General features: G+C 44.1%; 1 protein-coding gene across 1 annotated transcript in view; it reads left to right on the forward strand.

Moving 5' to 3' along the window:
- The first annotated feature begins 378 nt into the window (after positions 1 to 378).
- LOC115177275 (calsyntenin-3) overlaps positions 379 to 12,949 on the forward strand; it is a 36,362-nt gene continuing 23,791 nt past the window's right edge. The window contains exons 1-7 of the mRNA XM_029737903.1: positions 379 to 878; positions 2,012 to 2,078; positions 6,051 to 6,173; positions 7,092 to 7,302; positions 7,553 to 7,761; positions 9,076 to 9,225; positions 12,620 to 12,805. Of these exons, the coding sequence (XP_029593763.1) occupies positions 2,012 to 2,078; positions 6,051 to 6,173; positions 7,092 to 7,302; positions 7,553 to 7,761; positions 9,076 to 9,225; positions 12,620 to 12,805 (946 nt within the window). The 5' untranslated portion in view covers positions 379 to 878. The remainder of the gene's footprint in view (positions 879 to 2,011; positions 2,079 to 6,050; positions 6,174 to 7,091; positions 7,303 to 7,552; positions 7,762 to 9,075; positions 9,226 to 12,619; positions 12,806 to 12,949) is intronic.

Below are 12,949 nucleotides of genomic sequence, written 5' to 3' on the forward strand. Positions count from 1 at the left end.
AACGGTCCAATTTACACACTTATCAAGAGAACACACATGGTCATCCCTACTGCCTCTGATCTGGTAGACTCACATGCATTGTGTGTATCCCTGGCTATCTGTACATTTTAAAAACAAGAAAATATGGTGTCTGGTTTGCTTTATATTAGGGAATTTTAAATTATTGATACTTAAGTATATTTAGAACCAAATACTTTTACTCAAGTGGTATTTTACTGGGTGACTTGAGTCATTTTTGTATTAAGGTGTCTATACTTTTACTCAAGTATGACAATTGAGGCCTTTTCCTCCACTGGTGTGTGTGTGTGTGTGTACACGCTGTCTGGCAGAAGGGGTGATGTGACGTCATTTTGCAGTCAGGGCGGGGAAAGGTAGTGGCTGTTATTAAGAGTGTCCCCAGCTGTCAGTCATGAACATGAAGACAACAACAAAATATTATGTTGCGCTGAAATGAGCAATATCATGCGTTGGCCCCAACATCCTCATAGTGGATTCAATAAACAGAGAGAACAGTGCAGTTTGGCAGGGAGCTGGAATTGGAGCTGAGAGGAGAGAGGACGCAGTGTGGGCGGGTTAAGAAACACGGAGAGGGAGGGGACGTCAGCGTTATAGTCCCATCGTTTCCCCCCCCCCCCCCTTCATACGACGTCTGCCGAAAACAAGGACATCGGTATTGAGGTACTATCCGTTCGCATCACTGTCTTGCATCAAACGGAGGCGTACACATTTGAGCATCTTCAAGAGATCTGTGTGTGAAGTCCCGTTACCTGCGCTTTAGATTCTTTGCGTCGGAGGAGGAGGAGGATAGCTGAGCTGCAGAAGCGCGGATGCTACGAGGGTAGTAGCGTTGGGTACCAAAACACCTCACACTCATCACGGTAATGTGAAATTGACAGCGGCTTTCTTATGTTTTTGATTGTAACCAGTATCTATGTCGAAGACAATATTTTTTTTAAGGGTCCAAAATATAGATCTGCTGGCGTACGGTGCCAATTGATGCACCTATCAATCAATATGGGGTATAAAATCGATTAGTTATTGTCGCATAAACGCATGTCTGCATCACCTCTGTGTAGCCTTGAACAACCTGTGCTAACTAATTCTGAGCAGAATATATATTGTACGCCCCTCTTCACCGTCTCGTTCAAGTTTTTAGTTTTGATTTAAAATATAGGCCTTGATAAGCTTCGATTTTACGCATGGCAGTGAATGGTAGAATGTGGGTATCGTGATGCCAATAACGACTCAATACCCCATGGAATCATTTTGGAGACCGTGTCAACCAACTGGCACGGATACCAAAGCCTAAACACACCCACACAGGCAATGAGTAGGTGTCTGCATGGGCAGCAAATGGGCCTGTACAGGCTAGAACATCACTGTATCATTTACCTTCTCAAAATGAACAACAGCATACCTAGACACTAATAGACTATACCTTACTGCTTTTAATGATGCATGCCAGTTTGTTTTGATTCAGTCTAATGCTCCGTTTTATTGTACCATTTTAATGTGCCAATTCACTTAACCCTACCATGACCTGGACCCATGTGCTGTCTTTTTACTGGGCTTTTCTTATTATGCATTATTCATCTGGATTCTGTATGAGGTGAAAGTATAGCGCCGGAAGATTCCGTTGGATGTAGGCTTAATGTATTAGGATTTTTACTGATGTGTATTTGTCTGTCCTGGCATGTCTAGTCTATGTTCTCTACACCTCAGCCTATCTTCCAGTGCTGATCGGTTTAATGTGTCAAACTCATTCTGCGGCGGGCCGAGTGTCTCCTCCGTAGGTACTTCGTTGATGAATTAAGGTCACCGATTAGTTAGGAACTCACCACACCTGGTTGTATTGGTCTTAATTGGACACAAATTGAAAGGAGAAACCAAAAACCAGCCCACTAGGCCCTCCATGGAATGAGTTTGACACCCCTGGTTTAATGCATGTACTGTATTCCTCTTCCCTCCTCCCTGTCCTCCTCTCCCTTCTACCTTTCCCTTCCTCCCTCAGATGGACAGAATGAGTTTTCTCACCTTCCTCCTCCTTTGCTTGACTTCGGTTGCCAGTGGCAACAAAGGTCAGTTTCCTTTCCTTTTGACTGTTAATTGTGAGAACCGCTGAAATCATGTTTTTTTTCTATTGCCATGGGAGCACAGAGACCTGTAGTCGTGCTCATGGCCAGGGCCCTTTTGTCGCTGTCCCCTAAACTCGAGGGAATGCAGTCATATATCCACTCACTGTGCTCAGCGTCACATTATATGTCTGCAATGTATGATTGCATGCACATCGTCATTATAAGAGTGTTGTCCTGCATGTAGCCTGTATGTATGTATTTTGCTCAATGTGGTGATGTTGCTGTACGTGATTCTGTGTGTAATTGATAGCATGGCATTCCAAGGAGGATCAATCTTCTTCTCTGAGATAGATCACTGTGGATAGCCATGACTCTTGATTTACCAACATTGTTCCAGTGATTATCACGCTGGAGACGTGCAATTAGACCGAAATGGACAGAGTGGGGCGAAGGACGTCAGAGAGGGCGAGGGAGGAGAGGAGAAAGGGAGTGACGCTGAAAGACAGGGAGACAGAAGTGGAAAGGAGAGCAGCAGTGACGGGGGAGCAAAAGGAGTCGGTCCAAGGAAAGAGATACAGAGACGCAGCGTGTGTGACAGACAAACAGTCAGATAGTTAGGAAGGGCGGGGGGGAGAGGAAGAGAGAGAGAGAGAGAGAGAGAGACGGTGCATTAAATCAAGTGATGGAGCGAGAGAAAAAAGAGTGAGAGAGATAAGAGCGTGCGAGAGAAGGGCAGAGAACGAGGGGATGTTGTGTGGAGAGAGAGAGAGAGAAAGTGAGAGAGATGGAGCGAGAGGGATGGAAAGAGATGTCTCTCAATCTGTAATCCCGGGTGTAATCCACAGCCCTGATGTTCAGATTAATGCTGTATTGCAGAGAGATGAAGAGAGGGAGGGGATGGGAAAGAGAGACAGGTGGGGAGAGAGGGTTAGAGATAAATGACAAAAAGAGGGACAGAGCAGAAGCTTGAGGACAGGCAGTGTTCGAATCAGATTTACCATTGAGGATGGCGAATACTAGCCTGGGCATGACTCACCAGGCTGGTCACACAACCGAAGGGGGTGTACTACAAAGCAAGATCAAGGCAGCTAACTTGCCTGAATACTTGTTATGGGCATGGTCTAATTGACTCAACAACCAAACATACATCCCACTGGGGAAAAAATGAGATGAATCAGTTTTGTTTCCACGTCATTTCAACCACAAAAATCAATGCGATGACGTTAAATCAATGTGGGAAACTGGATTAGGAAAAAAGTCATCAACGTTGGGGAATGAAGTCTTTTTTTTCGCCCAACTTTTAACCTAAATCCATGGTGAAATATTTGGTTTATTTCACTTTGAATTCACGTTAGTTGACAACAACCAAATATACATCAAAACTAGATGTTGAGCTGATGTCTGCGCCCAGTGGGATATCTACAGTACATTAGGAAAGTAATCAGACCCCTTGACTTTTTCTACATTTCATTACGATACAGCCTTGTTTAAAAATTGATTAAAAAAAATGTTTCACATCTATCTACTCACGATACCCCGTAATGACAAAGCGAAAACAGGTTTTTAGACATTTTCGCAAATTTCTTAAAAATAAAAAACATAACTTATTTATGTAAGTATTCAGACCCTTTGCTGTTTCCATTGATCACCCTTGAGATGTTTCTACAACTTGATTGGAGTCTACCTGGTAAATTCAATTGATTGGACATGATTTGGAAAGACACAAACCTGTCTATATAAGGTCCCACAGTTGACAGTGCATGTCAGAGCAAAAACCAAGCCATGAGGTCAAACGAATTGTCCGTAGAGCTCCGGGACAGGATTTTGTCGAGGCACAGATCTGTGGAAGGGTACCAAAACATTTCTGCAGCATTGACGGTCCCCAAGAACACAGTGGCCTCCTCCATCATGCTTAAATGGAAGAAGTTTGGAACCACCAAGGCTCTTCCTAAAGCTGTCCGCCCGTCCAAATTGAGCAATCGGGGGAGAAGGGCCTTGGTCAGGGAGGTGACCAAGAACCCGATGGTCCGCTCTGACAGAGCTCCAGAGTTCCTCTGTGGAGACGGGAGAACATTCCAGAAGGTCAACCATCTATGCAGCACTCCACCAATCAGGCCTTTCTGGTAGAGTGGCCAGACGGAAGCCACTCCGTCTGGCATTCAGGCACACAACAGCCCGCTTGGCATCTAAAGGTCTCTAAGACCATGAGAAATAAGATTCTCTGGTCTGATGAAACCAAGATTGAACTCTTTGGCCTGAATGCCAAGCGTCACGTCTGGAGGAAACCTGGCACCACCCCTACGGTGAAGCATGGTGGTGGAAGCATCATGTTGTGGGCATGTTTTTCAGCAGCAGGGACTGGAAGACTAGTCAGGATCAAGGGAAAGATAAACGGAGCAAAGTACAGAGAGATCTTGATTAAAACCTGCTCCAGAGCACTCAGGACCTCAGACTGGGAGCGAAGGTTCACCTTCCAACAGGACAACGACCCTAAGCACACATCCAAGTCAACGCAGGAGTGGCTTCGGGACAAGTCTCTGAATGTCCTTGAGTGGCCCAGCCAGAGCCCAAACTTGAACCCGATTGATCATCTCTGGAGAGACCTAAAAATAGCTGTGCAGCGACGCTACCCTTCCAACCTGACAGAGCTTGAGAGGATCTGCAGAGAAGAATGGGAGAAACTCCCCAAATACATGTGTGGCAAGCTTGTAGCGTCATAACCACGAAGACGCAAGGCTGTAATCACTGCCAACAAAGTTGCTTCAACAATGTACTGAGTAAAGGGTCTGAATACTTTAAAAACGTTCATACATTTGCAAAAAAATCTAAACCTGTTTTGCTTGTAGATTGATCGAGGAGGGGGGTGGGAATGATTTAATCCATTTTAGAATAAGGCTGTAACGTAACAAAATGTGGAGAAAGTGAAGTGGTCTGAATACTTTCCTGAATGCACTGTATGCTTAGCTTTCTTAATGAACCAGAAAATTAACTATTGCTTCTGGTTGTTTGTCAAAGTTTTCTTCTTTTTATTGATTTTTTAATTTTTTTTGTCAAAGTTAGCTGGCTAACTCATTGCTCCTGCTTTGCAGTACACCCATCTGGCTAGGAGAGAACGCCACTCGTCTTTGAGATGACTAGTACTGGAGGACAATTACTTTCCACTCTGTAGTACTCTCATCTCACGTTGATTCAGGCCCGATTGGCATTTTTAATTGTTATAATTAGCCAGAGTGTTTTGGTTGTCGAAACAGCGGAGCAGTTGCTACACAACACGTCCTGTGGCTCTGTCATCGCTGTCTGAGTCTAACGTCATCATCTCAGGGTCTAGTGAGGGAGGCATGTCTAAAATAAAAGCCTTCAGGCTTTTGTTTTGGTCTTTGATTGTTTGAGTGTAAAATCGTCACCGTTCCAGCTCGTTAGCTCTGCCTTTGATTGATATGGGTGAACATTCTGGAGAGAAATTAATAATTAATTGGCAATTAGAGGGTGGATTCACGGCAAACTTTCCCTGTTTAATTTGGACGTCCACGTTTGCCAGTGAGTGAAGTGGGCAGGCAGCCTGTGGGCTGGCTGCTTGGGCTGTTCTGATTGATATGTACAATATACCTCTCCCTGTGTGATAAGGGGAAATCGGCCTAAGTGTAATTATGTTGCCAACTGACGCAAGGTATAGAGTGACACTTGTGTGTTAGGGGGTGGGGGTTGAGTGTGTGTGCATTTCTGTGTGTCTGTTTTGTGTCTTCATTTGTCTGTATGTGTATCTGTGGTCACACACACACACACACACACACACACACACACACACACACACACACACACACACACACACACACACACACACACACACACACACACACACACACACACACACACACACACACACGTCCTGTCATGTTACAAATAGCCATGTTTTTTCCCCCTTCTAATTGCTCCATTTAACCCAAGCCTCCTTTTGTCTCCTGTGTTGCCGTTCAGCCAATAAGCACAAGCCATGGATCGAGACGGAGTACCAGGGTATCGTCATGGAGAACGACAACACCGTTCTTCTCAACCCACCATTGTTCGCCCTGGATAAAGACGCTCCACTGCACTACGCAGGTACAGTACAGGCATGGTTAGAATGATGGGGGGCCACTTGGCAGTCCTCCTATAGCAAATCAGGACTCTCCCACATAATAAGCATTATAAAATATTAGCATTGAAAGTATGGTAGCAATGTATTTTACGGTAGAAATATTACCGGGTGTTTACTAATTAAACCGAGTATAAACATAAAGCATATTGCCATTCGGAACATATTTGCTATTGATTACAATGGCCACGGTTAGCATATTGAAAACCGACTCTCACAATACCCCTTCAGTGACTAAGCATTTTGTAGAGGGGAAATTGTTAGAAATGGAAAATGTTATGCCGTCCTAAAATCAGAGTGGACTGCGCAAAATGGTAATTACACAATAATAACCTATGAAGGACCATCATTTGTGCCAGAAAGTTCACATTGTTACCACACAATTTGGTAAATACCAGTGGAACAAGTACCGTAAAATAAAGCACTACCGAAAGGGTATTGCTGGGCATTTACAAAGCATTACAAATATTAACATGGAAAATAATCATATCTGTCCAGTCCTCTATTTTTAGGGCCGCCCCAATAGTCGGTGTGTAATTCTATTCCTGGGTACTGCACTGGTCCTTCACAGCCAAGTGAAATTCAATCATTTGTATTCATTGGGAACATTATATACCCTGTGCTCACAGAAATCATTATAGTACACATTTCCCAACTGGGACAATGAAATGATTGATTGGATCATGTAACATCACATGGGGTTCATTGAAATAGATCACTGAATTTCATGTTGTTTATCTTAGCCATTGAAGACTCTATTTGAGTAAATCCGTCAATGTAAATCATCAAAATGTCACTAGAAGTTAAATTGGTACTAAAATTAGTTGGGCCCTCCCTTCTCCCTCCTTCCCCCCTCTCTCTCTCTCTCTCTCTCTCTCCTCCAGGTGAGATCTGTGGCTTCCGGGTGCACAATGGGCCCTCGGGATCCAGTTCGGTCCAGTTTGAGGCGGTGGTTCTGGACCGCTCGACAGGGGAGGGCCTGGTCCGCTCTAAAGAGCCATTGGACTGTGAGAGCCAGCGGGAGCACAGCTTCACCATCCAGGCCTATGACTGTGGAGAGGGCCCCGATGGAGCCAACAGCAAGAAGTCCCACAAGTGAGATAACTACATTACCCTAAAGGTCAAATAGGTTTAATGGATTGGGTTGTTGTCAGAGGTTATACTGGTTATTGTAGTTTGGAGAATGATTAACCCTTGGGTATTTGTCACTGCTATGCTTGATCCATACATTACTATATTACCATGCAGTTATGTATGTATTGACCTCTCTTCCTTCATCTTTATCACGCTCTTTACTTTTCTCCTATTTCTCTTTCTTTTCTTTCTTTCTCTCTCTTTCTTTCAGGGCCACGGTGCACGTACGTGTGAACGACGTAAACGAGTTCTCCCCAGTGTTCGTGGAGCGTCGCTACGAGGCCTCCGTCCCTGAAGGCCGTCTGTTCGACCGCATCGTGCGCGTTGAGGCCCTCGACGCGGACTGCTCCCCGCAGTACAGCCAGATCTGCTTCTACGACATCCTCACCCCCAACATTCCCTTTGTCATCGATAACGATGGTGAGAACTACAGCTACGACAACAGAGCTGGGCTTTACAGCAGTTTTCCACAAATTTAGAAGATGTTTATCTAAATAAATGACTCTGGTCTTTTACATTTTGTTTATTTGATTCATATACTATAAAATTGAATGTAATGTGTGAGTTGACATCTTGTCACCAATGAAAACAACAGTTAGCATGTTGATGACTACCAAACTGTAAAAATACAAGTTAATTTCCCTGTTCTATTTTGATTGTCTCCAGCTGGTCTTGTTGCTATGTACGTTGCTAGAGAATGACCGGTCCCTTAAGTAGTCACTCACTCACTCCTCCACCGGCCTGAGCCATTTCCAAGTATCTTGCAGTTTTTATGCTACAGCATTCCTTTTGCACCGCGATGAGTAGATTTGCAGCATGTGTTTGCTGTAAGAAACACAGTTTGACTCCCGCCTTCGCAGGTAGATAGTCCCAGCTTTCAGAAAAACATACGTGTGCTTAGGTAGTAGTTATGTAAGCAAAGCTTATGCATCAACATTGCTAGGGCAGGTTTATATGAACAGAGCCCAGAGGACAATAGGTTCAGGGGGTTAGGCCTTAGTCTAGTGTTTCCGTTGATCTTGTAGACATGGTTCCTCTGAGGAGAAGGCTTTGATTTCAGTCTGCAAGACTGCCATTGACGGGCTGCCGGTGGGAGATAGATGGCGGGCATTTTGTTAAATGACAACAGAATAGGGTTGAGGCAGATTTTCTCAGGAGTCAGGTTTTTACCATGACTTTGCACATTTGGCAGTGACTGGGGAGGAGGTTGCAGGGGATGAGAAGTTCCTTTAATATATGGGTCAGGCTGCTGGGCCCAGATGAAGCACAGAGACTTTTTGTTTCAGCCCGGGCAGTTTAAATGCCCTAGTATTGTCATTCTCTCTCTCTCTCCCACTCTCCCACTCTACCTCTATATTTCTCTTTCATCTCTCCCTTTCGCAGTCTTTCTTTCTCCCCCCGTCTCGCATTGTCTGGGGCCTGTCGTGCAGGTCCCGTCAACCATATCTTTGTTACATTCTCTCTTCGTCTCTAGATATAAGAAGAAACTATCTTTTATTCATTATTTTAGTTCTCTCTTCTCTCTCCCTCCCTCGTCGTTGCCTTTTCTGTTTGAATATACTGCACTGAACAATTTTGGAGTGTCTGCTGTGTGTGCGCTTAGGTGTGGTGAGAGTGTGTGTCTAAGAGTGCATACTTTCCACGCTGTGCTTTTGAGTGAGTGAATGACTGTGTTTTGTATTGTACTGTACATAACTCTCTCTCCCTCTCCATCCCTCTCTTCCCATCTCCTAGGTAACATTAAGAACACAGAGCCATTGGATTCGAAGCGCCAGCGTGTCCACACCTTCTGGGTGACCGCGTTCGACTGTGGCAAGAACCGCGCTCAGGCCGACGCCCAGGTCGTCGTCACGGTCAAACCGTCCTGCAAACCCGGCTGGATCGGTAATCAATAACACTAAACGCATCATCACCCTCATTATTCATGACTTCTTCATCTGTCTCCTCAGTGGTGGTGTGGAATGGACCTATTCCCTATATAGTGCACTACTTTTGAACAAAGCCCTAGGGCCCGTCGTCAAAAGTAGTGCACTACAGTATATAGAGAATAGGGTGTAATTTGGGACACAGGCTGTATCTTTGTTGGAACTACATTAGTGTCTGAAATGATACTGTAGCATATAGAATGGACGTTGTTGGGTTACATTTTGCAGACTTCAATTGAGAAAATGGTGATAACCAAAGATGACAATGCTACTTGATAGCTTAATTGGTGTGAATGGTCGAGGGACACAACTTACCTTGCATAATAATGCTAACATGAATGACTCATCAACACAGAATTTATGTACAGTGCTTTCGGAAAGTATTCAGACCCCTTAACTTTTTCCACATTTTGTTACTAGACACCCTTATTCTAAAATATATTTTTTTTATCCCTGAATCTAACACATAATACCCCATAATGACATAGCAAAAACCAGGTTTTTAGACATTTTTGCAAATGCATTAAAAATCAAAAACTATCACATATCAAGTATTCACTCCCTTTACTCTGTATTTTATTGAAGCACCTTTGGAAGCGATTACAGCCTTGAGTCTTCTTGGTAGTGGCGATTGCAGCATGTAAATCTTGGTGAAATCTTGTTTAAATAAAGGGGGCATATAAGTAGCTCTTACAATATTCGATGATGACATTTCTCCAAAACAGGCTGTAGACTACATGTGCACCAACAAGTCAGAACAGTAGGCTAAATGAAGGGGAAAGGGACCAAATTATTAGGGTGAGGCACATGGGCTACTAACAGGTTACTACACAACATACACTTAGTATTACTTTCTTAGCTACAGTATACATATCTCCCTGGCATATTACACCATTTCAGCAGCAGCATACAATACATTTTTGGACTCCTTGTTGTGCTGTGATCACTTGAACAGGAAGATGGCGTGGGGCTCCTTCTTGTGGGCAAATTTTGTCATCAAACTTTGTCATAAAAATTTGGCATTCTCTGGATTTATGGTGCTTTCACGACAACTGGGAACTCAGAAAAAAACAAGGTTGAATCATGACGTCAGTGATTTTCAGGCCCAAGCTCTAGAAAGAGGCTTGAGTTCCCGACTTGCCAATTATAAGTTGGATGACCGTTCAAAACGTATTTTCCCAGTCTGAGCTAATTTTTTTCAGAGTTCCCAGTTGTCTTAAACTCACTGAACATTTCCAAGATCCAAGTTTCCAGTTGTTTTGAATGCAACAGAAGTCATGCTGGATTGACATGTGTTCAACCTTTTCTGGCCCATGGTGTTGCATGTGAATGTTTATCCTTTTAAGCTTGGAAAAGAGACCCTTAAACCCAGACTTGGACCACACACCCTCTCCTCTGAATAGCAGGCTAGTGATTGCTTTGCAATGCTTGCAGTTAGCCACTGATTCCTCCCAAACCACTCATTGTTGAATTTGCGATTTCCAACTTGTTGTATAATGTTTATATCCAATGACCGATGAGCACCAATACATTTTAATAAAAAAATGATCTTCATATGACAAGGATTGAAAAGGATTTGCCAGTAGATTGTCGACTTGATTCAGGATGATGACTGCTTGTCTATCTTGCTAGCTAAGATTTTGAAGGTATGATGTTGACATGATCAGTCCAATCAAAGCTACGGTAGATATAACATGATTTGACGTCATTTTATCTATAGCCAATGACCTTGTGCCTTCTTGGATGGGCACTTCTAAAGTAAATCTATGAGCAGCACCCAAAGGGCTTGAATTTTCAAGCGCTCCCTGTAGATTTTGCGGTGACGTAGTGTCCCCATGAGTGACAGAACACTGAGCCAATCACGGCGCAACTAGAGAACATAACCAACCCCTACGCTCTGTACTGACCCACCACCACAGAAAGCACTGAGCTAGGCTGAAACACCTGCATTTTGGAGCTGCCTTATTCAAGAAAACAAAAAGAGACCATGTTTGTATGTGGCTTTAAAAAAAAATGTATAAAACTTTTGCAAACTGATATGTGACATCATATTAATGCCAAAATAACATGCAAAACAGGCAACAAAGCTGCCCTGCATGACAGGTCACTGCTTCTTGGGTATGATGCTACAAGCTTGGCACACATTTATTTGGGGAGTTTCTCCCATTCTTCTCTGCAGATCCTCTCAAGCTCTGTCAGGTTGGATGGGGAGCATTGCTGCACAGTTGTTCGATCGGGATCAAGTCCGGGTTCTGGCTGGGCCACTCAAGGACATTCAGAGACCCGAAGCCACTCCTGTGTTGTCTTAGCTGTGTGCTTAGACAAGTTTTCGTCAAGGGTCTCTCTGTACTTTGCTACATTCATCTTTCACTCGATCCTGACTAGTTTCTCAGTCCGTGCAGCTGAATAACATCCCCACAGCATGATGCTGCCACCACCATGCTTCACCGTAGGGATGGTGCCAGGTTTCCTCCAGAAGTGACACTTGGCATCATCAGACCAGAGAATCTTGTTTCTTAGAGTCCTTTCAGTGGCTTTTGGCAAACTCCAAGCGAGCTGTCATGTGCCTTTTACTGGGGAGTGGCTTCCGTCTGGACACTCTACCAGAAAGGCCTAATTGGTGGAGTGCTGCAAATATGGTTGTCCTTCTGGAAGGTTCTCCCGTCTCCACAGAGGAGCTCTGTCAGAGTGACCATCGGGTTCTTGGTCACCTCCCTGACCAAGGCCCTTCTCCCCCGATTGATCGGAATGGCCGGGCGGCCAGCTCTAGGAAGAGTCTTGGTGGTTCCAAACTTCTTCCATTTAAGAATGATGAAGGCCACTGTGTTCTTGGGGACCGTCAATGCTGCAGAAATGTTTTGGTACCCTTCCGCAGATCTGTGCCTCAACACAATCCTGTCCCGGTGCTCTACGGACAATTCCATCGACCTCATGGCTTGGTTTTTGCTCTGACATGCACTGTCAACTGTGGGACCTTTATATAGACAGGTGTGTGTCTTTCCAAATCATGTCGAATCAATTGAATTTACCACAGGTGGACTCCAATCATGTTGTAGAAACATCTCAAGGATGATCAATGGAAACAGGATGCACCTGAGCTCAATTTCAAGTCTCATAGGAAAGGGTCTGAATACTTATGTAAAAAAGGTAGTTCTTTTTTATTTTTATTTATTTTTGCAACCCAAAAAATAGAAACCTATTTTCACTTTGTCATTATGGGGTATTGTGTGTCAATTGATGAGAAAAAATTGTAATTGTAATGAAACGTAACAAAATGTGGAAAAAGTCAAGGGGTCTGAATACTTTCCTAATGCACTGTATTTTGATGGTTTATTTTCTTTGTTGGTTTTCAGGCTGGTCGAAGCGGGTGGAGTATACCCCCGGGTCAGGCAGCATTCCCTTGTTCCCCAGTTTGCACCTGGAGACCTGCGAAGAGACTGTGTGGAACATCCAGGCCACCGTAGAGCTGCAGACTGGCCATATTGGGAAGGGCTGTGACAGGGACAGCTACTCAGACCGATCCGTGCGCAGACTCTGTGGTGAGTGCTGCTTGAGTCTGGGCTATTCATGATGGACTCAATTTTTGGGATAATAATGTGTGACTATTTGAAGATTGGAATGGAGCATGCTCAAGTCACATAGGTTTTAGCCCTATTTGCCACATGAGCATAAAAATACCTTGC

This window comes from Salmo trutta, chromosome 37 (genome assembly GCF_901001165.1).
Source record: "Salmo trutta chromosome 37, fSalTru1.1, whole genome shotgun sequence".
NCBI lineage: Eukaryota > Metazoa > Chordata > Actinopteri > Salmoniformes > Salmonidae > Salmo > Salmo trutta.